Below are 26,285 nucleotides of genomic sequence, written 5' to 3' on the forward strand. Positions count from 1 at the left end.
CTTGTTATGAAAAATACATCCTTGAACAAAGGGCTAAGCATATTTCAAAAGTCATTAAAAACACAAATCTCGTGTGATTTGTAAAGGAGAAGCTTCAAACTAACGCGAGAATGAAAAGCGGCTCCGGACGTACCTTGTGTCTCAGCTTACTCTTCACCTCCTTTATGCCCTGCTTGGCGTGATTCTTCGCCTACAAAACAAGAACACCAGCGTCTGGATCAGTGTGGTTCTACTCCACTGGAAAAGCACACGCGATCTCATGTCATGAAAACTGCTAGTGCTCGTATTAGCGAAGGAACAAACTGCAAACTAAAACTCCCGTCTTAGGGCTACATACCCCCAGCAGGACGCTACTCAGCGAGGTGCGGAAAGCGAGCTGCTTAGTTTCTGTTTGCACGGGAATCAAACAAAGGCCAGGGGTGCTCAGCCTAGTCTGTCTCCTAAACTAAAATGCGAGCGTCACCCAGGTTACTCTGCCCGGTCATGATGCGGATCTGTGACTAAATGCGGGGTAGGGAGGGGAGAGAGCACATCACAGCAGCAGGGTATCTGGGCAAAGGTTTGGACTTGAAGAACGTCAGGTCACGTTACAAAGAGCTTTTATGCCAATGTTGCCGTGAGCTGTGGTGTAGGCTGCAGCCGCACCTCAGATCCCAAGTTGCTGTGGCTGTGGTGTAGGCCAGCAGCTACAGCTCCGATTCGACCCCTAGCCTGGGAACCTCCACATGCTACAGCAGGTGCGGCCCTAAAAAGAAAAAAATAAATAAAGGGCTTTTACAGGCAGATGCAAGCCTTCATTAGCAGAGCTATCTTAATGGTGTGCCTATTTCATATACAGGTTTCCTGGAAAAAAATGAGAAGTCATTTGACAATTTAAAGGCTACACTCATGTTCCACAGGGAGTCCGGGTCCAGCGCTGGGGTCTGTGAGGTCCCGCTGTGGCTCCTGGGGGCTATGACTTAAATGAAGACCGGTGGGGACTTTCAGAAACGTGCAGTCTTTGCTCCACCAGAAATTCCCACTCACAGGAGAAGAGAAAAGAAATTCATACCTGCTTTGTGATTCCTCAGCTTTGACTGCGTGCTGGGCACAAAGCACGCTTTATCTCACAGAATCACCCCAACTCTATGAGGTCAGTACTATTATTATTACATTTTCCAAGTAAGGACGGATTCTCGGAGGCTATCAAGTCCACCTGGATCATCCATCCAGACCTAACGCCAACTTCTGCCCGTCTCACGGGAGAAGGAGAAACGACAGTTTTGAACCTAAGGCTCAGGAAAGAAAAGGCACGTGGGTCCCTTTCTACACAGGGAGACGCAGGCCGTGCAGACTAAGCCAAGCTGCTTCTGGGACATCTTCCAAGGTCACTGTGGGAAGGGCCGTACTTCCTTCCTGCTAATCTCTGTCACACGCAGCAGGGTATTTGAAATACAGGTCGTGCTCAAGAAATGTTTGGAACTGGACAATCATTTCATAAATGAGGCCAAACCAAGACATGAGACACAGTAAAAGATAACCTAAAAAGCCAAGTAACACTCAATTACCTTTCCGTGGTTCTTTAGAATCAATACATTCTACACGGGCATTAGTTTAGTGGTAAAGCCACTGAACCGATCTGAAGGTCCTAGGTTAGTCTCCATATCCACGTTAGGTAAAAAGGCATAGCTACAGACACACGAGAAAAGTTCCTGTTCCCATCGCTTCACATCTGTACCTATCGCTACTCACATGTAGACTGTATTCTAGTTTCCCTGAATATCCCCTTTTCTTTCCAAGCCGCACAGGGTTCACACCACTCATCTTTGTGGATGCTCCTCAATGCAGAGCCGGGTGGTGTCAGTCACCGCCCGGGATCCCTGGGTTGATTCACTTTCAGGCCTGCCACCTGCTCCTCTGCTGACCTCTCTGAGACCATCCAGAAGGCGGGCTACGGGCGCTCCACCCTTTTCAGTTCACCAAGTGGTAACACCAACAACAAGCATTCTCGGCAGAAAAGCACCCAGCAAATGGCCTTGGCTAATCACTGAAAATGCAAAGACCTAACAAGAAAGTTGACTCAGAAAAACCTTTTGGTCCAATCAAATACGTATCCACTTTGCTGTTGGTTTTAGATTTCTAAGAAAGTGTGTATGTCAGCTCGAGTTTCCTTTACGGCCCCTTGTAAGCGTGGAAAAACATGAGCACAGAAAAAATGTTCTAAGCCTAGAACAAAATCATGAGTCCCCTCGACAAATACGAATCCAGGGCTTCCGTGGGACACCGAAAGCACGCAGCAGAGTGAGCAGCACGACTACAGAAGCGGGGCCAGTGCGGCTCCACCACCAGAACCCGCACTGAGCCTAGTTCACCACCATCATCTGCTGAACGAACAGACTGTTAAAAACATGGTTCCCAGGTTTTTTAAATGTACTGTCTATAGAAAGTCAAGGTCAGTACATTCTGTTACATTCATACAAGAGAAACAGCAAGTTTTGTTCGCAGCCATTGGCGGTCAAAGGAGGAAATGCAGAGTTCATACTTCAGAGGGCGAGCAGGCTCGAGAGATGAAGGGGGCACAACTCTGAAGGTCACACATCGACTAACTGACGTGTCCCAAACCTCCCGATTCATGGACGACGTGATCACCAGGCACATGATGAAAGTGATGAGTATATTCTAAATAGTCTGCCTGGAATTAATTTAGGGAACAACCCTCCAAAGAGCAGACTTTTACATCTGGAAGTATTTTATTGTTCTGCAGAGCAGGGTTCAAGATAAAATACTCTACTGATGATAAGGACAAAAATTTCAATAACAAATGAGGTTTTGGACATGTCTGCTTGATCTCTGTGATCTTATGGAAGAAATGTGTGAAATTAAGGAGAACACATATTTGGCAAAACAATACAACTTCTCAGAGCTTGAAGGAAAACTTTGTTTGTTCAGGAATCAAAATGAAGGGTACATGGAGCACCTACTGTGGTGCAACAGGGTCTGCAGTGTCTTGGGAGCACTGGGAGTGGGTTGATCCCTGGCCCTGCACAGTGGGTTAAGGAGCTGGTGTTGCAGCAGCTGTGGCTTAGTTCACGGCTGTGGCTCGGATCTGATCCCTGGCCTGGGAGCTCCATATGCTACCAGGCGGCCAAAAAAAAAGGGGGGGGTGCTTGAGCATGATACCTTTTTCAGAATCTTATCTCTGGGAAACAAGACTCTCCATTGTCTGACTTGTCACACGGCAGCTGTGTGCTGTTTGACTGGAAAAATTAAAATCTCTTCAGAAACGGTGTCCAGAGCAAACCACCAGCATTTAGAAGTGATCTACCCGAGAGGCATCCTAGCGAGGCAGCAAACAGAGGGCGGAGGCTGGTGTCCCCAGTCAAAACCGTCACCTCTTCTCACTTTCACTTTACAATAAGGCTTCAGACAATTCAGAGATTTGGTTCTGAACTTTTCTGAATCCACTCGTAGATTAGCCTCGCTACTACAGAACAGAATCCTTGAAACAGATTTTTTTAAACAGAAATGGTGACTACATATATATATATCGAAATTGTAAGAAGTCCTAAAGTTATCAAAACATACTATTCTATTAATCACATCAATTCACTTACTGAGAAAGCATTTGAAGAGAAATTTTTATAAAATTAAAACTAATGCCTAGAATACTTTTAGAAATATAGACTACATATGACCTACTGGGTTTTTTAAAGCTTTACTGAACACAAACCCAGCAGCTCCTCCGAGGCTCCTCTTGGAGACAAGATGCAGAGACACACAAGCTGGACCAGGGCTCCGTCCTCAGGCCCCGTGGAAGCACAGGAGAGGGATTTAAACTTTGTGTGGGGCTGGGAAATTTTTGATGGGAACTAACATCTAACTCAGTCTGTAGCATGAATTCAGTGGGGGACAGAAGCCAAGGAAAGGATGTCCCAGGCAGCAGGAATGGTGAAGAACAGGGTAAAAGAAGACACGTCCCACATTCACCAAGGAGCAGGAGCTCAATGTTGGGGGAATTTGGGGAAGTTAGGGGATGCAGGAAGGGCTGGATTCTCAAGGCTCTTATCAGAGTAAAGGGATTTTATCTTTTAATTATTTATTTATTGTGGTTGCTATTGGGGATGATATTATTTCACTCTAGGCCATGGAGTATTACTGAAGAAGTAATTTTGGAGGGTCAAGGAATCTTGAGGGAAGACAACTTGCCATATACATTGGTTTTTTTTTTTTTTTTTTTTTTGGTCTTTTTGTTTTTTTAGGGCCCCACCTGTGGCCTACACCACAGCCACAGCAATGCAGGACTGGAGCTGCGTCTGCCACCTACACCACAGCTCACGGCAACGCTGCATCCGTAACCCACTGAGCGAAGCCATGGGTCAAACCCACATCCTCATGGATGCTAGTCGGGTTTGCAAACCGCTGAGCCATGTCGGGAACTCTCACAACTTGCCATATTCAAAATTTTTTTTTCTACTTAAGCTTCAAGTACACAAAGAGACTTAAAATACGTTGTTAAATGAAAGAAATCTTTAAAAAGGGCACTTCATCATGGACGGTTTCAGTCTGAGTGCACAATTTTGCTGATAGCTTTGAAATAAAGAACCATTTTCAGACGATGTAGAGGAAATATTTTGTCTATATAATGACATGATTTTAATAATTGAATTTGCTTTTGTCAACATTAACTCTACATGGCTTTAGAAGCCCATTAAAGGAAAATAGAAAATATTCTAGACTTTCGTGTCTATCATCTAGGAAATTGTGGTAAAGTTTTCTCAGCAGAATTTTTAAACAGCAAAAGAGAACTTACAAATTTGTATGCCGTTCGTACAGCCGGAGTTGCTTTGGTCATTGCAGTGTTGAACAGCGCGCCTCCTTTCTGCAAAGGAGAAACAGAAACGTATTTCTAAAAGTTTTTGTCTGACTGTCCTGAAAACGAAGCATTATTTTGCCGTACAGGAGAAACTGACAGAACACGGTAAATCAACTACAATGGAAAAAAATAAAATCATAAAAAATAGTATATAAAATGTTTTACTTGCAGCTTAAAGACATACAAATATTATTTCATGTTTAGTGTTTTCAAGCTTTTCTATAAGCTATAGTCATTTCACCCAAAATGTAAATAGTCTACTCTGTCCTTTTAACTGATGTGATACACCATTTGAAAATCTTTTCATCTTTGTAGGTTAGGCTGACTTGGGAAATATGACCAAAATGTAGTTAAATCTTAAAAAAGAAATACAGTCAACTGTTTATCAGCTATTTTAGTGTTGGGCAGCAAAGCCTCAATCTGTGAAAGTTTTACATTTTAAAAAAAACAGCATATTACCAGCAATGATAAAACTTTCATCAAATCCTGTCACTCTACCTAACTCCTTCTTCAGAAGTATATTATGAGGTGACAGTAAAATCTTGCTTTTCAAATCAAGCCATTTATCTTAAAAATAGAAAGACAAAAGTTTTCCATTAAAAAATTTCACTTCTCCTTATGAACAGCAACAAACTATAAGCATAACATAAAAATACTTAAAATGTGAGAATATATAGAAATATTTCAAATATTGCCAAGAGATAGCACAAATATAAATAGTATACTTGAGCTGAATATTTTTCCATATACATTAGAGTGAAAGAAAAAACACTTTGAAGGCTTATTATTACCTTGACTGTATGCACCCATTGCTGATATGACCTTGAGTTCCCTGGAATACATAAAAATATGATGTCAGGAATATTTGATCAGAAATAAATCATAGGCGTTCCCATCATGCAGCAAAAATGAATCTGACTAGGAACCATGAGGTTTTGGTAGATCCCTGGCCTTGTTCAGTGGGTTAAGGATCTGGCGTTGCTGTGAGCTATGGTGTAGGCCCACAGCTACAGTTCTGATTAGACCCCTAGCCTGGGAACTTCTGTATGTCACAGGTACGGCCCTAAAAAGACAAAAGAAAAAAAAAAAAAGAAAGAAATCCATAGGCCAGAATTTATCAAGAATTAGTATTTCTGGGATTTTAGAAGCCAAATTTTGTCTGCAATGTTGTAAAGGGAGCAATTCATTGTAAGAAGTAATAAACGCTCTAACTCTTAGGAAGATAGTAACTAGCTTTTTTTTTTTTTTCTTTTTATGGCCATACCTGGAAGTTCCCAGCTAGAGGGTGAATCAGAGCTGAAGCTGAGACCTAAACCACAGCAACGCTGGATCCTAGCCACACTGTGACCTACACTGTAGCTTGTGGCTACACGGATCTTTACCCCACTGAACTAGGCCAGGGATCGAACCTGCATCCTCATGGATACTAGTCAGGTTCTTAACCCACTGAGCCGCAACAGGAACTCTGTAACTAACATTTTTAAGAACAGATTCTTGGGAGTTCCCACTTTGGCTTAGTGAGTTAAGAATCCGACATAGTCTCCATGAGGATTCGGGTTTCATCCCTGGCTTTGCTCAGTGGGTTAAGTGTTGCTGCAAGATGCAACATAGGTTGCAGATGCAGCTTGGCTCCTGCATTGCTGTGGCTGTGGCACAGGCCTCACTGAAGCTCTGATTCAACCTTTAGCCCCAGAATTTCCATATGCCGCAGGTGCGGCCATAAAAAGAAGAAAACCCATACATGCAGGTAATATGGTAAAATATTCTTTCATTTTAATACTATTTTCAGGGGGAAATATGACCTCTCTTTTGAAATCCAAAATTCCTATGGCTTTTAAACTGAGTTTTCAATATTTATGTCTATGTTGTTTTATAAAAGTTTGGCTCTTTTATACAACTAGGCTCATTTAAAAACAATATTTCAAATGCATAAAGGAAAGGAAAAAACTGGAAGGAAATTCAGAAATGCAAAGAATCTCAAGGACAAAAAAGATTCCCCATGGTAGTTAAATGTTAGTATTAACTGATAGCTAATTTTTTTTAATTCAATTAACCTGCAGGAATGTTCTGAAAATGTTCTCTAGTTGTAAATTCAAATTTAAAAGATACTACCCAAGGGAGTTCCCACTGTGGCTCAGTGGTTAACGAACCCAACTAGCATCCATGGGGACACAGGATTGATCCCTGGCCTTGCTCAGTGGGTTAACGATCCGGCATTGCCATGAGCCTGTGGTGTAGGTCGCAGATGTGGCTCGGATCCCCAGTTGCTGTGGCTGTGGTGTAGGCTGGGCTACAGCTCTGATTGGACCCCTAGCCTGGGAACTTCCATGTTCCTTGGGTGTGGCCTAAAAAGACAAAAAAAAAAAAAAAAAAAAAAAAAAAGAAAGAAAGAAAAAGAAAAAAAGGATGCTACCCAAGGAAACATGGTTTATCTCATCATGATTGTTAGAAAGCGCAAATGCTGGCAGGAGTTCTAGTAAAACCAGTCACCATACATTTGGCTCCAAATACGGTAATTAATGTATTTAGTCAATAAGGTATAAGAAGGCAAGAAAAAAGCCACATAACTAATCTAATGTCTTATATCAACTGACTGTAGTTAGATTTCATCTACCTGCTTGGTTGTTTAAATGCTTTAATATTCCCACAAGAAGAAACAGAGTTCCAATGGCTACTCAGAGACGATCCAGGACAAAAGTCCCTAAAACGGATCTGTGTGTGCTTGTGGCCTTTTAACAAAGTCTTCACCCTGCTGTCATGACACAGAACCAGACTGATCCTCAGCCCGAGAATTTCTTTCCAGCTATTTCCTCTGCATCCCTAACCAACATCAGGAAGAAAATGTCCAGCTCTGGATTCACTCCTGGACTTAAAATCTTTGGCTAATTGTGAAGAAATATCAAGAAACAACCCATGTTCTGAAAACATCTCTTACTACTCAGCACTGCACTGTACCTTTTCCCAAAGAAGAAATACGGGGAAAATAATACTTCTTCTAATCTTGTGAAGTGACCTAAAATAGCCTGTGTAAAAATAATTTACGTTGTTTAAAGGGCATGAGTTTCAGATAGTATTTGGTCGACCAAAATTTTATTTCTCTTGTAAAATGATGAAAAAATTCAAGTTATTCTACCAAATCACGTCTCAAGGAGAGTTTATGAACAAAACAATAAACAGCATGTCTTTATCCAGATTGTTCACATACTTTTAAATTTTCTATTAGAAGGGACTAAGTGGACATCACATATTTAAAACTTGGGTTATTAATCATCATATTCTGGAAAGTGTTTATTTCCCAAAATAAATTTAAGAAAGTGAAAGGAGTAATACCTGAAACACTTGTCACTCCAGAAAACATATTTTTTTAAACTTCTGAACCACAAAGAAAGTAACTACAGTAAAATAAACTTCAGAGCAGCTATAGAAAGATCGGTGTCTTAGCAAAAGCTCCTTACAGGCTGCAAAACGTCCTTACCTACGTTGCATTACTTCTTTTTAAGTTTTATTGCAGTAGAGTTAATTTACAAGGCTGTGATAATTTCTGCTGTACAACAAAGGGACCTAGCCATACATATATTTATCCAGAGAAAACCAAAATTTGAAAAGATACATGCACCCCAATGTTCACTGCAGCACTATTGACAACAGCCAAGACACGGAAGCAACTAAATGTCCATCCATAGAGGAATAGATAGAGAAGATGTGGTACATATATACAATGGAATATTAAAGCCCGTAAAAAAGAATGAAATAACACCATTTGCAGCAACATGGATGGAACTGGAAACTATTATGACTAGTGAAGTTAGACAGTGGCAAGTAAACATCATATGATATCATCACCTATATGTGGAATCTAAAAAAAGGATACAAATGAACTTATTTTCAGAACAGACTCAAAGACTTTGAAAAACTTATGGCTACCAAAGGGGACAGGTGGGGGGGAGCATAGGAGGGATGGCCAGGGGCTATGGTCTACGGAACAACTGGCTAGTGGGGACCTGGCCCATAGCACAGGGAACTCTACCCAGTATTCTGCAATAATCTACGTTACGTGACTTGCGCTGTGTCTTTCTGCTCTGAAACAGGGAAAGCAGGTCGTGTGGGCAGGAGAGCTGATGAGAGGGAAGTGGGCGCTGGAGTCCGGCGATTCTGTGGCTCAGGCCCACCCTGTCCTCAGGAACCAGGTCATTTGGGACCAGGTCCTTCACCTGGCTGCTGCAGCGTTTAGTAGGATGCCTAGCACATGACAGCAGCCCATCGGGGTTAACTGTTCTCGTGGCTGGCCTCCCAAATGAGGAAACTGAGGTTCGGAGGTGACTCTCTGCCCAATTCACAACTACAGCAATTGAGGAAGAACAAGAATCCCGGCATTTTAATTCTTGGTTCATTAGTCCTTCAACTCCAAAGATTTCTAAATACAACACGTTAAAGCTGAAGTTACATAGAGGTGGAGATTCCCTCTGAACCACTTCAAAGCGGTTGCTTAGAAAGGAAAGGGGGCCCTCAGAGCTGACACCCCTAGGAGACACCGCTGATACAAGAATCACCAATAATAATGTGGAATTAGAGTAGGAGAGTGGCAAACAGAAGCCCCTGAACAAAGAGTTTCAGAAAATAGGAAAACAATGGTACAATGTAGGTAAATTCCTGTTAAAAACATTTTTTTAAAGGCTGTCTCTTTAAACTCTAGTGCTTTTAAGACAGAAGGCTCTTACTTCCACAAAATTTATGAGATGAGCACATTATTCTCTGATAATACGTTTTCTTAAAAGGCTGTTTTTCTTCTCAAAAATAAATGTAACGCCAAACAAAACAAAACAACAAAACAAAAAAACCCTCAGTCTTTCTTTTAAAGTAAGTGGATTATGGAAATAATAAGCATCATTGAGGAAATCTTTAACTTTGTTCTTGTTAACCAAACAAGTGGTTTTCTCACGTTCAAGGACAAAATATCTGTTTCTCACTTGTGCAAAAACTTTCTCTTCAAATGTATTGTTTACATTCCTGTAATCTGCAGTTACTTATCAAAAAATGTAAATTGGTCCAAACTGCTCAGTGAGGCCAGAAAAATGCCACTAAAACAAATGACTACCTACCACCCCTTCCAATTTCTTGGGTAAAAAAATGAAATGGAATTAATAAATACAAAACTGATCAGGTTATGCTGGCAAACTAATGAAGGAACCAATGCTATTCATGGAGAGTAACCACATACTTTTATATAAAATCAATCTGAAAAACGTTTCTCCTTTTTTAAAGTTAAGATAACAAGGATTTTTAATAACTAGTTTTATTTTTTTTTTTGTCTTTTATTTTTTTGTTCCAGGCTAGGGGTCTAATAGGAGCTGTATCTGCCAGCCTATGCCAGAGCCACAGCAACTCGGGATCCGAGCCGAGTCTGCAACCGACACCACCGATCACGGCAACACTGGATCCTTAACCTACTAAGTGAGGCCAGGGATTGCACCTGCATCCTCATGGATAACTAGTTGGGTTCGTTAATCACTGAGCCACAATGGGAACTGCTGGTTTTATTTTAAATGAAAATAATAATACAGGTATAAACCACTAGGTATAAAATAAATGAAACACAAGGATGTAACATACAGCCTAGGGAATACAGCCAATAACTTTAAATGGAGTAGACTCTATAAAAATATCAAACCACTATGCTATATCCCTGAAACTAATGTAATACTGTAAATCAATTTTTCAAAAATTACAGGGAAAAAAATCTTAACTACTTAATATTCCTTAGCGGCTTTTCCATAGACCAATATTTATTTGCATTTTCTAACTGTATCCTTGGTCCTACTGACATCCTTTTGGGGCCTTTGGCCGCTATGACACTCTCCCCTTTGCACCCTTCCCGATATTCCTACCTTCCCCTTAGGTTAAGGCTGAATGTTGGACAAGGGCCCCATGAAGGGAGTCGGAAGCAAGGTGGATCTCTACGATGGTTCTGACCACGGGGGCTCAGGGGAAAATCTGCGTGCACTCCCAGCTGTTAACCACGGTTCCAGACTCAGCGTGAGTCCAGATGTTCTATGGCTGTCCGGCACTGTCGTTTGGTCAGAGCCACAAGAATTATAAAGCCCCGTCACACTCATATTCACTTTATCCTCACCAGGCATGTCAGCAACAAACAGTGCATAAACCGCCACTGCGGTGACACAGAAAGGAGAGAAATTAAATGCGTGTCTAAGATTTCCTAGTTACTGTTGCTTAAAGGGATGTAATTTTCCTTCGGCTTCAGAGAATGCTGATTTCTCCTCCAGTGGTCTTTCCGAGGGTTTCAGGCAGAAAACGTCTTCAAAGGATATTCAAAAGAGATAGGAATTTTGCTTCCATCCAATCCTCGCAGAGAAGGCTTGAGGATGGCGCTTGTTTGCTGACGGTCTTGTAATTAAGAAGACCTCCTACCCTAGGGAGGTGCTGTGCCTGAGTTCCTATGGCAGAAGCTCTGAAGCCAGGCGGTCACATGTTCACTGCCACTACCGCTGGGTGACCTTGAGCAAATCACTGAGGGAAGCACCCTCGTAAAAACAAGGCCACTCGGAGCTCCCATTGTGGCTCAGTGGTTAGTGAACCGAATTAGGAACCATGAGGATGCAGGTCTGATCCCTGGCCTCACTCAGTGGGTTAAGGATCCGGCGTTGCCGTGAGGTTGCAGAGGCGGCTTGGAACCTGTGTTGGTTGCTGTGGCTGTGGTGTAGGCTGGTGGCTACAGCTCCGATTCCACCCCTAGCCTGGGAACGTCCACATGCCTCGGGTGCGGCCCTAAGAAGACAAAAAAAAAAAAAAAAAAAAAAAAAAAAAAAAAAATTTAAGGCCACTCAAAGCCCCTCACGGGCACTGGGAGGGTTGAGTGAGATAATAGTAGCTCTTACAAAATCTACCACATATTAACGTTCAGTAAGGAGGAGCACTTATCAAATGTTTACTGTAACTACGACAGAAGTTATAGCAGTTTCTTCTCCGAAGAGCAGGTTGGTTTCACGGACCTATCCTTTCTCACAAACGTCGTCTGGATGACAATGTCTGGGCCTGGCTTCTGGGAACCATTTTTGGAACTGTACATGCAGATATCTCATTAGCAAGAACACACACTGCTACTTTTTATTAGACTATTCATTTTTTTCATTTCAAATCCTGATGATTCTGCTTTTTCTCTTAGAAGAATCTGTAGGTATCGCTAAGAGAGTAACCTAAAATATACTAATTTAAAAAAATGACACGTGACAGCCAGGCACAACTTTCTGATGTACTTTCTTGCTGGAGCTACGGAAGGGAACACCTGTTGGATGATGATGCTTTCCTTATGGATCAGTACTGGCCCCCCCACATTACAGAAAGAGTTGGAAACCTTTTTCATTTTAAGAAAGAAAACGAAGTGGTTGGATAAAGGTGCACTGAGAAGGCAGTGGTCTCTAAGCCAGAGGCTAATTGCTGCTAAGTATTCGTCTATTCTTTTTTAAACAGTAAGATCTTCCCCTGAAAAATCCGGTCACCCAACAGAAAAGCCACCTATACTCTACTCTATTTCAGAGGTCTGTGGACCAGTGGTTACGACTACAGAATGTGACAGTACAAACGGATCCTAGTGCCACCCCATTACTGTCACACCATGTCATCCTCAATTCCATCTAAGACACCAACCCCAAGGGTCATGAAGATAATGAGACAGCAGTTATGTAAATACGGAATAGGTGCCTCAAGCACTTTGTCCAGGAATTGACAACATTTTGCACATCTGAGTTGAAAAAAGGCTTACTGTAACACCAAAGTTCCATTGAAGCCAAAGTTTTCCCCATGAGCTGAGAACAGCAGGAGCTGAATGGTTTCACATTCAGCTTATGTGCTGAATCAAGGAAACCGAGTTTTTCCCAAAACTGAACGCTTTCAATGAAATGCTACACTTACATCAGAGGAAGGCCCTCAGCTGCTCAGTTCATCTGTCTCCCTTTTAATGAACAAATTATCTCAATGGTTTTCACATTTTTGTGATACAAAAATAAATCTTATTTAAGAATAAAATTAAATTCGGGGAAATGTGTAGGGGAATGCTTAGTATTCTCTTTTGGCCTTTCTCAATTCTAGCAACTATTTATTTACACACAGAGCAAAGACTTTTTCCCCCCCCCAAATTAAACCTGCAGGTAAGTGGAAAGAATTACTCTTACATGAGGTGAAATGAACATACCAGGGATTTTTATTTGTTTAGTTCACCTCAAATCTAGAATAGCACCTAGTACGAGGGAAACAATCAGCAAATACTGGCTGAAAGAATGAAGAAGAGTATTTCAAGGTCTCAAGCAAAATTCTCTGCAGGAGCCAGGGCTATATATCATGCACAAAGTATCAGTCTGTAAGTCATTAGCTGCTTAGATACTGTAGCATTGTTTGAATTATTTACATTGCAAACAACGCAGCTGCTTAATTATGCTATAGCAATTCTATGAAATAAAAATGGGATATCACTTGATTGTCACACAAAAATAATATGCCTCTTTCCACTGTTTTTAGTGTGTGCTTATCATAGTGACCAGTGTATGCTCGGGGGACGGTAAAGTGAAGTCTTTTCCTAATGCTGCAGTGGTCTGCAAAGCAAAAAAATAAGGTATACTTCTATAATGATACTCTTACTTAAAAATGTAGAAGCAGCTGTGGTGTTCAAATCTTTCTTTTTGGATTACGTTACAATCTACTAACATCGACCATAATCTCAGTTTATTCATTCTTAACGGTAGCCATCACTGGAGTTTTCTAGCTGAGAAAACCAGTCAGGAGGAAAGGCTGTAAGATACAGACGGATTTTGTATTACTGATCTGGTAATATTCAGAGATTATCCAAGCAAACCACTACCAACTCATGAGATCATCTTAACGCCTAGAATAACATCAGTCCAAGTATATCAACATCACAGTTCCTACAAGATGAAAAGAAGGTGATCAAGACATTAGAGGTTTGGGAGAAAATAGGTCTTTATAGATTATATCAGACATAAATACAAAAATCAAGATAACTGCTGTTCAGAAAATGGATAATCATACTGGAACTGGTTCTTACCTCCACAAAAGCCACCTGAAGTGATCTCTTCTTCAAAGATGTCCGAGAAGCCCCTTCCTGCATTTAGTTTTGCCAGTCGACCATCAATGAACTGAAATTAAAAAGTGTCAAATATGTTAATTTTCATTGACCTCTTACATTTTTACTTACGCCAAAAATATTAACAGAAATATAATATTAATGTTAAATATTAACAAAATATAATATTAACAAAAATATAGTATTAATATTAACCCATACCAATTACATACATATATGTGTATATACATGACCCGGAAATTCTCAAACCATGGAAATAGCAGGTGCTCCATAAACAGCAGCTAATTAGTTAAATGACAAATGTACAGCCCGGACTGACTTCCTTATTAGCAGGAAATAAAACAGCGTGGTGGTGAGGGTCACGGGCTCTTGACAGGCTGCTGGAAGCACCATCTCCGCTGAGGGTCTGCAGGAGGCGTGTGTCAGGCGCCCCTGGGCCCCTGAAGCTGTGTCCCCCCCTACACACACACCCCAGGCCTCAGTTTTCTCAGTATCTGCCTCCTGGCATTGCTACAAACTTAAATGAAAAGAACACAGGCTTATCAGCACAGTGTCTGACACACTGTCCAAGAGATGTTAGTAACATTTTTGAGATTAATATTAACTTCATCCAGTAAAACACTCGTCCTCGAAGCTAGTACGTCCTAATGCATAACAGAGCACCAGATAATTCTAACCATGTAACAATAAAATAAGTAACGACCTTCCCAATTCCCGGCATATGTATGGACTGAATGATCAGAATCATGGTTATGAACGTGAGTGTAGTTGTAGTTCAGGTGAACACACAGTGACCTGACTGGCATGAGGTTCTTTTAAACAATACTTTGCAACAATCCTCAAAGAGACCCGGGTGGGAAAGAGATGGTGTCAAAAGCGCCTGGAGAGCCTCCTCAGAGCAGACCACGTGGAGAGCATCCTCCGTCGTCTGTTTCGTCCCACCTCCACCTGTTCCTACACACCCAGCACATCAGGATCTTGGGGTTTGAAAAATACCCTCTGGCAACTACTGTGCTGGCCTCCTCTGATGCCATGTCTGCACACGTATGTGTGACTGGCACTCGGTGAGTTTTATAGTGTTAACCTCTGGCATCTGACACTAGTATCTCGGATGATGAGAAATCTGGTTTTAAGGTTCCTCCGCTCATCGTGACAGTGAAATGTCTAAGGTCCCCTGCATAAGAAAGAGGCAAAGGAGTTTGTAAAAAAGACTTAGATGAGGTCGGAAGGGCGGACTTGAAGATTTGGGGATTAATATAAACTGTTCATTTTCACCTGGAATTAATTAATCCTGGCCACTGTCTTCTCTCCCTGGAAACTTAAAGTTTGGTTACATTACAATAAGCTTGACTTCAAGAAAATTCTCACAGTCTGCCCTAGTTTTAGGTTTAAACGGTGAATGGACAAAACCAGCTGAGGGGAGCTGAGAGGCCGGTGCTGTCCCACGGGCAGCAGCCTGGGATAATGAACAGCAGGAAGGCACATCCATTACAAGAGGCTGAGACAGAAATCTCTTCCAGACAAAAATTAAGAAGGAATGGCGAATGAATTAACAGACGCCTGTTCAAAGTGTGGTTTAATTACACTACTGCAAGTGGATAGTTTTGACCAAAAATACAGTAAAATGGGTTTAAAGAGACATAGCCGAAAAAGATACAGTCATGGCTTTTTTATTACGGTATGTGTTGCTCTCAGCCAAATGAGAACTCTCTGAGGACGAGGACTATGGACCAGCCGGCAGGGAGGAGGTTCTGACAATACACGTGAAAGCGAACATGGAGTTTTCTGAAAGTCAAGATCATGCCGCTTATGAGCATCACGGCCTTGGGCAACTTGCCTTCCCTGAGATTCTGTTTCCCCTTCTGTACAATGGAAATAAATAAAAGGGGTAAATACCGTATGGGGTTTTGTGAGAGGCAATTAAAACAGTGTGAAGGACTCCTACGGAGGGCATGGAATACATGTTAAGGAATCAAGTCCACTTTCCCCACAACCACCCTCTCCATCTCTGTCACCTCCTGGGCTTCCCGAGTGAGGGTCACAGCCCCTCACCTACACAGCTTCAATACCTGGCAGGATGCCTAACACACCTGGAAGCGAATGTTTGCTGAGAGACCAAGTACACTGAAGTGATGCTGAAAGACACAGACTTCACTTGGCTTTAAAGCTCAATAACTATAGCGTGCGGAGTGATTCATTTCATTCTGTCTTGAGATACAAGATAGTCTCTTACAACAGTGGGTATCTTTGCTCCGTACAGTAAGTGGTTAATTTGAAAATAAAGCAGTTTAAAATGTTTGCAAAATGTGACTTGCACACATTTTCCCCACAGAATTATAAATCAAACTGAAAGTGGTCTAATTTGACGGATTTTGAAAAAATAAAGTGAAGCAAAATGACAACCTTAAAGTAACACATTACTGACAAATGGAACGAATGAAGACATCCTTTTAAAGGACTTAATTTGCCTTAAAAGATTAAGGCTACAAGACTTTTTAAAAGGTTTTCATTTTTGTGTTTACTGGAAATAATCCATCCATTTCAGTTTGAGTGGAACAGTTCAAGTCTAGAAAGAGATAAATCCCAAAACTATTTACTGATTATGCGTTTCTGAGCATGAATAACTTCTCTGTGATGCTAAACGAGTGATCTGAGCCAATAGAGATGAATCACTTGGTAAAAGGCCACGAGTTATCACTGACTTTGCAAACACTCCTGTCTGTGACTGACACTTATCATCGTAGGTACTTAATGAAAATGTTTGTTCTTAAAAGATTGATTCTATGCAACCCCCCCCCCACACACACACTACATATACACACGTAACAACACAGACACCCAGGAATAGCTGAGAGGTGGTACTAATGGAGAGGAATGTGGAAGGTAACAGTTCTCTAAACTCCTTTTTCCATTTCTGATTCAGTAACAGCTCCCCCTCACCGCCCCAAGAAGGACTGGTTCGTGGTCACACCACTCTAACAGCTGGAGTGCTGCGGAGTAAGTGAGAAAGATTAAGTTCATTTTTAGCTACGGTTGCATAGAAATAATGGTGAACTAAACAGTATTACCTGCTAGAAAAAGCAATGAGTAGTTATGTGCTGTAACCTGTCGCTTCCCACATCACTGAGTAAACATGTATCTTTGGGTAATTGGAAGACAAGTTTTGGAAGATTTAGCTTGGCATGGCAAGTAATGACACGGGACACTGAAAATAACAATGAAAGTATTACAGATGTAAGATAAAACTGGGCTGCAAGTAGACTTTTGGAGGAATTTATGAGGATGCTTTAAGATGATGCTTTTTACATAAAACTTTATGTTTCGGTTTTTATTCCAAAAATAAAAATTAAAACCTGGAATTAAACCTGCTAATCACACCAAAATGTAAATAACATACCGGGAAATCTCAAAAACATGCACAGACATAATTCCATAGTATAGATTCCATAATTTAACTATAAGCAGGTAAAATGTATGTAGTAAGAATAAATAGACTTCTCCAGAACAGTAATATTATCCCCACTAAGTCATCAACAACTGCAAAAACTAGATTTTGTTAATCCTCATGACATGATTTAAAAGCAGTGTAACAGGTTACAAGAGAAATGTAATTAAGCAGCAAAACTGCTTCCTGATGACTCTTTAATTCTGATGGTGCTAAGGTTTTCCAAAGCATTTTTATCTTCAAATAATCATCTTAATGGGAAATAGAATCAATCTAAAGAAATTGTCTGCTGTTGTAAATACACTTCGGTAAGCAATAGTCTTAAATGGAAATGAACATTTGACCCTTCAATTTTTAAAAGGCAATTAAATATAAACTGCATGTTTTAAAATGCAATAAAATATACAGAACAGACTTGATGGCTAGCTTTTTTTTTTTTTTTTGGTCTTTTTGCCTTTTCTAGGGCTGCTCCTGTGGCATATGGAAGTTCCCAGGCTAGGGGTCTAATAGGAGCTACAGCTGCCGGCCTACTCCACAGCCACCTCAACTCGGGATCCGAACTGCATCTGCGACCTACACCACAGCTCATAGTAACGCCAGATCCTTAACCCACTGAGCAAGGCCAGGGATCAAATCCGCAACCTCATGGTTCCTAGTCAGATTCGTTAACCACTGAGCCACGACGGGAACTCCAGTGGCTAGCTTCTTTACAAAGAAATATAAAATATATGTTCAGATCAGATGCACAGGTTAAACTCAAGTAGATGGCCAGTAAAGCAGAGGGAATGTATATTTCCTCTGAGAGATAAGCAGTGTGTTTTTCATAATTCTTTAATTTTTACTGGCCAGCACATTTCTGGCACTTCATCTAAAAGTTCAAAACAGGGAGTTCCCATCATGGCTCCAGAAGTAACAAACTCAACTGGTATACATGAGGATGTGGGTTCGATCCCTGGCCTCGCTCAGCAGATTAAGGATCTGGTGTTGCTGTGGCTGTGGGGTAAGCCAGCAGCTGTAGCTCCAATTCAACCCCTAGCCTGGGAACTTCCATATGCTGCCGGTGCAGCCCTACAAACCAAAAACAAAAAACAAACAAAAAAACAAAAGAAGTTATGGTATTAATCTTTGTTCTAATGACTTCAGTGGTCTAGACATATGTTCTATAAATACTTAACTGCAAGCAATCCATCAAACCTCTGAGGATGACAAGAATTAAATTTTAAGATTCTTATATCATTTTAAAAGAAATATTTGATTTTTTTTTTTAAAGCTCATGAAAAGACTGTTCCGGAGAGAGGGAGCCCAGGGAGCACATCTCTACCAAGTGGGGGAAACGGGAGAGGGATGCTGTTTTTGGTGCCAACAAACAGTCTTGTTACCTAAGCAAAGCAGTAAACAAATCCACACAAACCCCTTCTCAGCCTGAAGGAAAAGTGACCATGTCTCAAAAATTTACCTCATATTAGACGCCCTTCTTAGGCACAAAGATACCTAAGAAAGTCTTGAGAGCTAGAGAAAAAGACATTTTTTAATAAATCAAAAATCTTTAGAAATTTAAAGACAATTTTAAATACAGTAAAAAAAAATCCCTTTTAAATTCTATTAATTTCATAGGGCTCTTTAATATCGCCTCTCTATATAACGCTTTGGGCTAAAAAAATAGGTAGTCTAATTTAAATATTTTTTGCTTATAAAGGCTCAGGAAACCTTGACAGGTTAGTGAAAACTAGTACTAAAGTGTTAGAATAAATTAAATCAACAGATACTTGCAGATATTTGCTAAATGCCAGGCATTCAGTTAGGAGCTATAAATAAACACAAACTGCTATAACAAGAGGGAAAAAGGTAGGTCAGCTTAAAGCTTAAACCAAGAGAATAAAGTAGGTGAAGGAACAGGAATAAATTGTTATTTGTAGTCCACTTCGAGGGCTGGTTAACTGTATGGCTACATACATACTAGACTAGACTATCACAGTATAATCACAGAAAACACTTGGAAGGGTATAAAAAGCCCACTTGGTGCAATTCATTATTACAACTAACAACTTAAAGGGACAACAACAATCCTTCCAGGATATATGAGCAGGCATTAAGTAACTGCAGCAGAGTTAAGTCTTTGAATTTCATGACCGCCAGACGAGAAATTCATTCATGATAATGCGAGAAAAAAGAATGTATACATGTATGTGGAACTGGGTCACCATGCTGTACAGTAGGAAAAAAAAATGTATTGGGGAAATAAAAAAAAAATTGAATGTTTTCGATACATCAGGCCCTTTTCAAGATGCCTGAAAACGGAAATGAACAAAACGGATAACAATTTAAGTCTTCATAGTGTTTAAACATCTAGCTTGGGGGTGGGGGGCAACAGAGAGCATGAAATCAGACATGTCATAGATTATGAAATATGTTAGAAGCGGAGGCGTGCTGGAAACTAAACCAGAATCACTTGGATGGGGGGGGGGGAGGGGCGTGCGGGGCAAGGGAGTTTCCCTTGTCAGTAGTGTGGTCAAGGGTAGAGACTGTGACGAAGACAACATCTGAGCTGAGATCGAGAGGCAGGAGGAGGGAGCCCGAGGTGGAGGGGAGCAGAGGACCCCGGAAAAGCAAACGGGGGGCACGAACGGTACGCAGAGCAGGTGCCCGCGACCAGCAGGCCCGATGAAGCACCAAGCAGCACTGGGGCTGAGCTCGGGCTCACCATCTGCGATCTCTGCGCCAGCGCTGCGCGCCGCCGCCGCCTCCTCTGGTCCACGCGCTCTCCACCGACTTCACGTCTTCTCTGACCTTGACCTACCCACCCCCGCCCCATCCTCTCTCAGCGGATGACCTGCTCCTCATCTCCCTGGGAAAAAACCTGAAGTGCCTAAAAGAGCAGTTCCATGAGCTGGGGGTGCGCGCCCACCCCCTCCGCTCCTCTGTCTCTCTTCCTGCTGTGCTGGGAGCACCTGCGAGCCCTGCGGACACCAGCCCCTCAGCGGCTTCCCCCTCCTCAACCCAAACAGCCTGGTCTTTCTCCAGCGCGTCTGCCCCCCTGCCTGACCCCGTTTCTTCTCTAGCTCTGCCCCTTTCTGTGCTCCCCTTTCCTGGAAAGCTCTAGAGCCATCAGCACTTAGTCTCCGTCCTCCCTACTCCCCAGTGGAGCTCCTCCTGGTTAACACAGCCAGAGGTCAACTCCAAGCGCTGACTGGAATCAACCTGTCACAGGCACGACAGCTGGTGTCCTCGACAGCATCCTTCTCTACCCGGCCCCAAAGCAGCTCACAGCCCTGCATGCTCTCCTGCCCTGCAGGGAGCTCGCTCCCTGTCTGCCTCCCTGCTGCTGCCCCCTGCTCCCTCTTCCAGGTCCCTGGACCCCATGACCTTCCTGTTTGTACTTGCTCCTCTGGTACCCTCACCTGGCCTCAGTCTAACAGCTTTAACCACTGTCTACAAACTGATGGCTCCCAACGGACATCTCGGGTCCACTTTTCACCTCTGTCCCTCCCTTTATCCATTTGCCTAATCGATACCTTTCTAACAGACATCTCAAACTTCACAGGCCCCAAACTGAACTCTTGTGCTTCCCACCAAAGTTCTCCTGCCTACAATCTCCCCCATTTCAGCAGAATGAGGTTGATTTGACATTCTGCCGGTTTCTCGGATGAGGAATCATGGGTCATTCTGGTTCCTCTCGCGCTTACACTTCATACTAAAACCTTTCAGGACACCCCTTGACTTTATCTTCACATCGATCCGCAGTCTGGCCAGTGCCCGGGTCTTCCCCAGACCAGTTCGGCGCCGTCATCGCTCCACCCCGAACTACAGCCCAGCCCGCTTCACCTTCTCCTGCTTCCACCTTCGACCACCTACAGGAAGTTGGCTCAAATGCCACACTGGCCATGAAAGCTACCTGACGATGCTACTGTGATTCGCGGTCCCGCCTGGACCCGGCAGTCTGTTCCATACACTTTTCCAGAGTGCTTACCCCCTTGGGAGGGTCTACGTAATTTATAACTGACTGCCGGTCTCCCTCCAACGAAAAATAACAAAATTCACGTCAGACATTCTTTTCTGCTTTGCTCCCCAGGACGTCCCAGTGCCCAGGACACCTCCAAACATGTAGCAGACCCTCCAGTGATACTGCGGTGTGTGAGCATAAAGAAGAATACTTAGATGAGTGTTCCTAACATTTTAGTGTACATATTTTATAGTATTTCATTATAATGTACATTTCGGGGGAGGCTGTTTTTTTTGTTTTGTTTTTTGCTTTTTAAGGCTGCACTTGTGGCATAGGGAAGTTCCCAGGCTAGGAGTTGAATTCGATCTACAGCTGTTGGCCTACACCACAGCCACAGCAACACCAGATCCGAGCTGGGTCTGCGACCTATGCTGCAGCTCACAGCAATGTCAGATCCTTAACCCACTAAGTGAGGCCAGGGATCAAACCCACATCCTCACGGATATCAGTTGGGTTCGTTTCTGCTGAGCCACAACAGGAACTCTCACATTTCTGGGTTTTAATCCAGGCCGCCTAAATCAAAAATCTCGATGGTGAGACTCAAGAATATGCATCCTTAATAGACTTTCTAGATAAATCTGATGCAAACAGTTAGAAAAATGCCATTGAGAGAAACTGACAGAACACTGTAAATCAACTACAATAAAATTTTTTTAAAATGCTGTTTAGGATACTACTTGAAATCAGTTAACAAAGGATGTTGAAAAAATGTATTCCTCGTCTGAGTAAGTTCTCCGTGGACATTCCTGCCTTCCACCAGTAAGTATCCATATCTTCCCAGTGTCACACTTTATTTTTATTCTTTTCATGTGCTTAATACAATGACCTTCTTCCATCCATTCATATATCAAATATTTCCTAATACTCCCAAAGCTGTTGAATTTTTAGTACTAGCAACTTGTGTGTTGATCTTAGCTATAGCTGACATCCCATAAATAACTATCATGCATCTTTCAACAAAGATTAATAGGAAAATGTGGAAATGTATAAGGATTTATTATTTATGTTAAAAGCTCTCTAAAATCCCTAGCTATCATAAAAGGAAAACATTTGCCTTTTGACCCACTCTTTTTATCCAACACTTTATTAAGTCCGAGAAAATGGGTCGCAGTGCAAAATATGGAGTGCTGAGGCTCTCACAGAATTTTCACTTTTACACACTCAACCATTAGGTGACTCCAGGTTTAAACCAATAGGCGCCACTCAATGTAAAATGCAGAAACACTTGACTCCTACAGTTTCTGGATTTTCCCAAATGAGCTCCATTATATTCAGTTCTACAAGTTCTTTGTCTACCCAAATCATAAAAACGTTTTCCCGGAGTTCCCACTGTGGAGCAGCGGAAACGAATCCAACTAGGAACCATGAGGTTGTGGGTTCGATCCTGGCCTCGCTCAGTGGGTTAAGGATCTGGCGTTGCCCTAAGCTGTGGTGTAGGTCGCAGATGCAGCTTGGATCTGGTGGTGCTGTGGCTGTGGTTAATGGCCAGCTGCTACAGCTCTGATTAGACCCCTAGCCTGGGAACCTCCATATGCCACGGGTGCAGCCCTAGAAAAGACAAAACAAACGAACGAACAAAAAAACCACCTATTCCTTATCATGGAAGCCACTCAAAAGCTTTTATTTGATTTCTTTAACAATATTAAGTGTGTATTATATTGTATGCTAGATATGAGGAAGCAAAACCACTTTAAAAATGATCCTTGTCTTTACAGAGCCTACACCTCAAAAAAGAGCCAAACAAACCAACAAATACTATATGGTGCAAACCCAAAATGCTAAAAGGCAAGGACTTTTCCACTAATTCTTGGAGGCACAATAAATCTCAGTGGCTTCTTGGATTCAAATCCTAATTCCGCCACATACTGTCCTGTGGACACTCTCAGCAAGTTGTTAAACCTCCCCGTGGTCTGGACTTATCACCTGCAAAGCGGCGGTAATAACGTATGTGATGATACAGTTATCGTGAAGGTTAAACTAGATTTGATAAAGCACTCAAACAGTACCCAGCATAAGGTCAGTATTCAATAAACGTTATTTTATTAATAATTACCATCATTTACTCTCTCGCTATTTGATAAGTCCCAATACAATTCAAGTTAGAAACATAAAGACGTGAAACTATTTTCGGAGACCAAAGCGCAAACCATCCAGGGTGGCTACAGTAAGGGTATTTGGAGAAGTATGAGAGAACGGATTAGAGACATAAAACCAGAAGATGAAGAGCTTTGTGTGCTGGGCTGGGGTCTGAACTTCAACTTAAACATAAGGAGAAAGATACAAGGTTTGCTTTTTAGAAAGAGCACTGCCAAAGTTAAACGGAGCATGGCTTGAAAGCGGGGAGGAGCTAAATGAAAGAACAGAAAGCCGCTACCCAACACAAGTCACCGACACTGAAATTGGAGAGAAGAGACTGAATATTCAGAAAGGAGAATCAACAGCACATAGCACCAACGAGAAACCGGGTGGTGAAGGCTTGAGAAATGAGAGCTCCTAACTTCTGGTGGAGGCAACAGGCTGAACTCGCTCCCAATGAGGGAGTGCAGCGGGGCCTCCACTCTGTGCACAGATGAAAAGAAACAAGGGTACTGCAGCACCCTCGGTCAACATGCCAATAAAGCAGCACCCAGCCAAGACGGTCTTCTTTGTCCCCATGGCTGGGAAGACAAAGGAGACACTGCAGCACAAAGGACAGCTGTGGTGACACAACTGGGACTCCGTGAAAAGACACTCCCTCCCTGATAAAGTCAGAACACGGACAAGCAGAACTGTCTTGGGAAAAACACGGGCCTACTGTAATATATTTGAGCTCTTAACGGTACCCAGGCTGCCAGCTCCCAGAGGGCTGTGTTCACAGGGATCCCTCAGGGTCGTGGCTCCAGATGAGGCTCTCGGACCCCCACACTGAGTCCAGCCCCAGAAAATGTATGGTGAAATGAGCAGAACACCTTTAGTGCCAGGGGCCTTAATAACAAACAATAATAAGAAAACAATTTCCTTTATCATGTTAGTGGAATACGAGATAAAAGTTGGAGACCTAAAAGTAATGGCTTAAATCTTTGCAAAGCTGCAGCTAAAAGATGGTGGCGTCAGGGCTGTGGATATAAGACGCGGTCTCTGGGATTCCTTCCAAGTCCATTATCTAAAGAGGAATTTACCCAAATGGAAGTTACTATCACCCGTCCAGGCTGTGTTTATTTCACGACGTCATGGAGTGTTCGAGCTGAAAGGTATCTCCAGCTCAGTGACCTCTGAGTCTAACTCACGTTACAGATGCAGACCCTGAGGCCACAGAGGAGAGGAACTCAGCTGTCAGTGAAACACAGCCTCGTACTGGTGAATCCAGAGACAGCAAAGAATGTATTTTATACAATAAAGAATTTAAATAATAACTTAAGGAGTTCCGTCGTGGCGCAGTGGTTAACGAATCCGACTAGGAACCATGAGGTTGCGGGTTCGGTCCCTGCCCTTGCTCAGTGGGTTAACGATCCGGCGTTGCCGTGAGCTGTGGTGTAGGTTGCAGACGTGGCTCGGATCCCGCGTTGCTGGGCTCTGGCGTAGGCCGGTGCTATGGCTGATTCGACCCCTAGCCTGAGAACCTCCATATGCCGCAGGGGCGGCCCAAGAAATAGCAAAAAGACAAAAAAAAATAATAATAATAATAACTTAAGTACTTAAATAGCTTAAACAACAACAAAGCCGACAACCAGAATGTCCCCTCTCTGTGTGCTGCTCTCTCGCCACAGAAAAAATCAGAATCCCTTCGGCTTACCCTTTCCTTTCTGTCTTTAGCTTTATCACATAAATGCTTCCCTAAATAGTACGTAGTTGAACATTATATAAGAGGACTCATCATACCCATTCTTCAGGGACGTGTTCCTTCCACTTAATTCATACACATCCAGTGTTGCTACAGCCCATTCATCTCCCTGCTGTGTAGCTGCTCTACGGTATGAACGGAACAATTTAATCATTTTAATACCAATAAACATCTGAGATTACCACCAGTATTTTGCTGTGAGGAGTAATTTTAGGAAATGACTTTTTGTGCACAATTTGGAGTGAAACTGCTGGGTCATAAGAAATTTGCATGGTTAAGTCGCAGCGCCAAAGTGGTTTCTTCACAAGCTGTGCAAAGAGGCATCCCCAGCAAAAGCTGATACCTGGCTCTCTGCTCCATGGAGCCTCCACCCAAACCTGAGATCTTTGGAGGTTTTTACAATGGACCAATCTGGTGAGTGAGATGTGGAACTTCACTGTGTTTATTTTATTTGATGTTCTCTGATTATAGATGAGGTTGAGCCTCTTGTGTATCTTTATCAGCCATGCAGGTTTCTGCATTTGCATGTGCTTATTCATGTCTTCTACACAATTATATTGGATGTGGTTTTTTTTAATTGATATGTAGAAGTCAGGTTTTCTTTTTAATATTCTAAATTCTTTTTTCTTTCTTTCTTTTTTTTCTTTTTTTTTTTTTTTTGGCTTTTTAGGGCCACACCTGCAGCACATGGAGGTTCCCAGGCTAGGGGTCAAACTGGAGCTGTAGCCACTGGTCTCCACCACAGCCATAGCAACGCCAGATCCTAGCTGCATCTGTGACCTACAACTCAGCTCACGGCTGGATCCTTAACCCACTGAGCGAGGTCAGGGATCAAACCTGCGCCCTCATGGATACTAGCAGATTTGTTTCCCCTGAGCCATGATGGCAAATTCAATATTCTGGATTCTAAACTTTTGGGTTCTTGGGTATTCCAAGTATGGAGTCTTCTGATGGCCAAAAGTTCCTAATTTCAATGAAGTCAAATTTATTCAGGTATTTCTTTGTGTCTTAAGAAACTTGTCTTTTACATTCAAAGTGATAAAAATGTCAGTTTGG

At 42.3% G+C, this 26,285-nt stretch overlaps 1 protein-coding gene across 1 annotated transcript in view; it reads right to left on the minus strand.

Moving 5' to 3' along the window:
• The window catches only part of DENND1B (DENN domain containing 1B), a 244,302-nt gene that overhangs the window by 32,679 nt on the left and 185,338 nt on the right, over window positions 1–26,285 (minus strand). The window contains 4 exon segments of the mRNA XM_021064483.1: window positions 134–190; window positions 4,790–4,858; window positions 5,644–5,684; window positions 13,926–14,016. Coding sequence (XP_020920142.1) covers window positions 134–190; window positions 4,790–4,858; window positions 5,644–5,684; window positions 13,926–14,016 — 258 coding nt within the window.

Source organism: Sus scrofa, chromosome 10, assembly GCF_000003025.6.
Source record: "Sus scrofa isolate TJ Tabasco breed Duroc chromosome 10, Sscrofa11.1, whole genome shotgun sequence".
In the NCBI taxonomy this organism is placed as follows: domain Eukaryota; kingdom Metazoa; phylum Chordata; class Mammalia; order Artiodactyla; family Suidae; genus Sus; species Sus scrofa.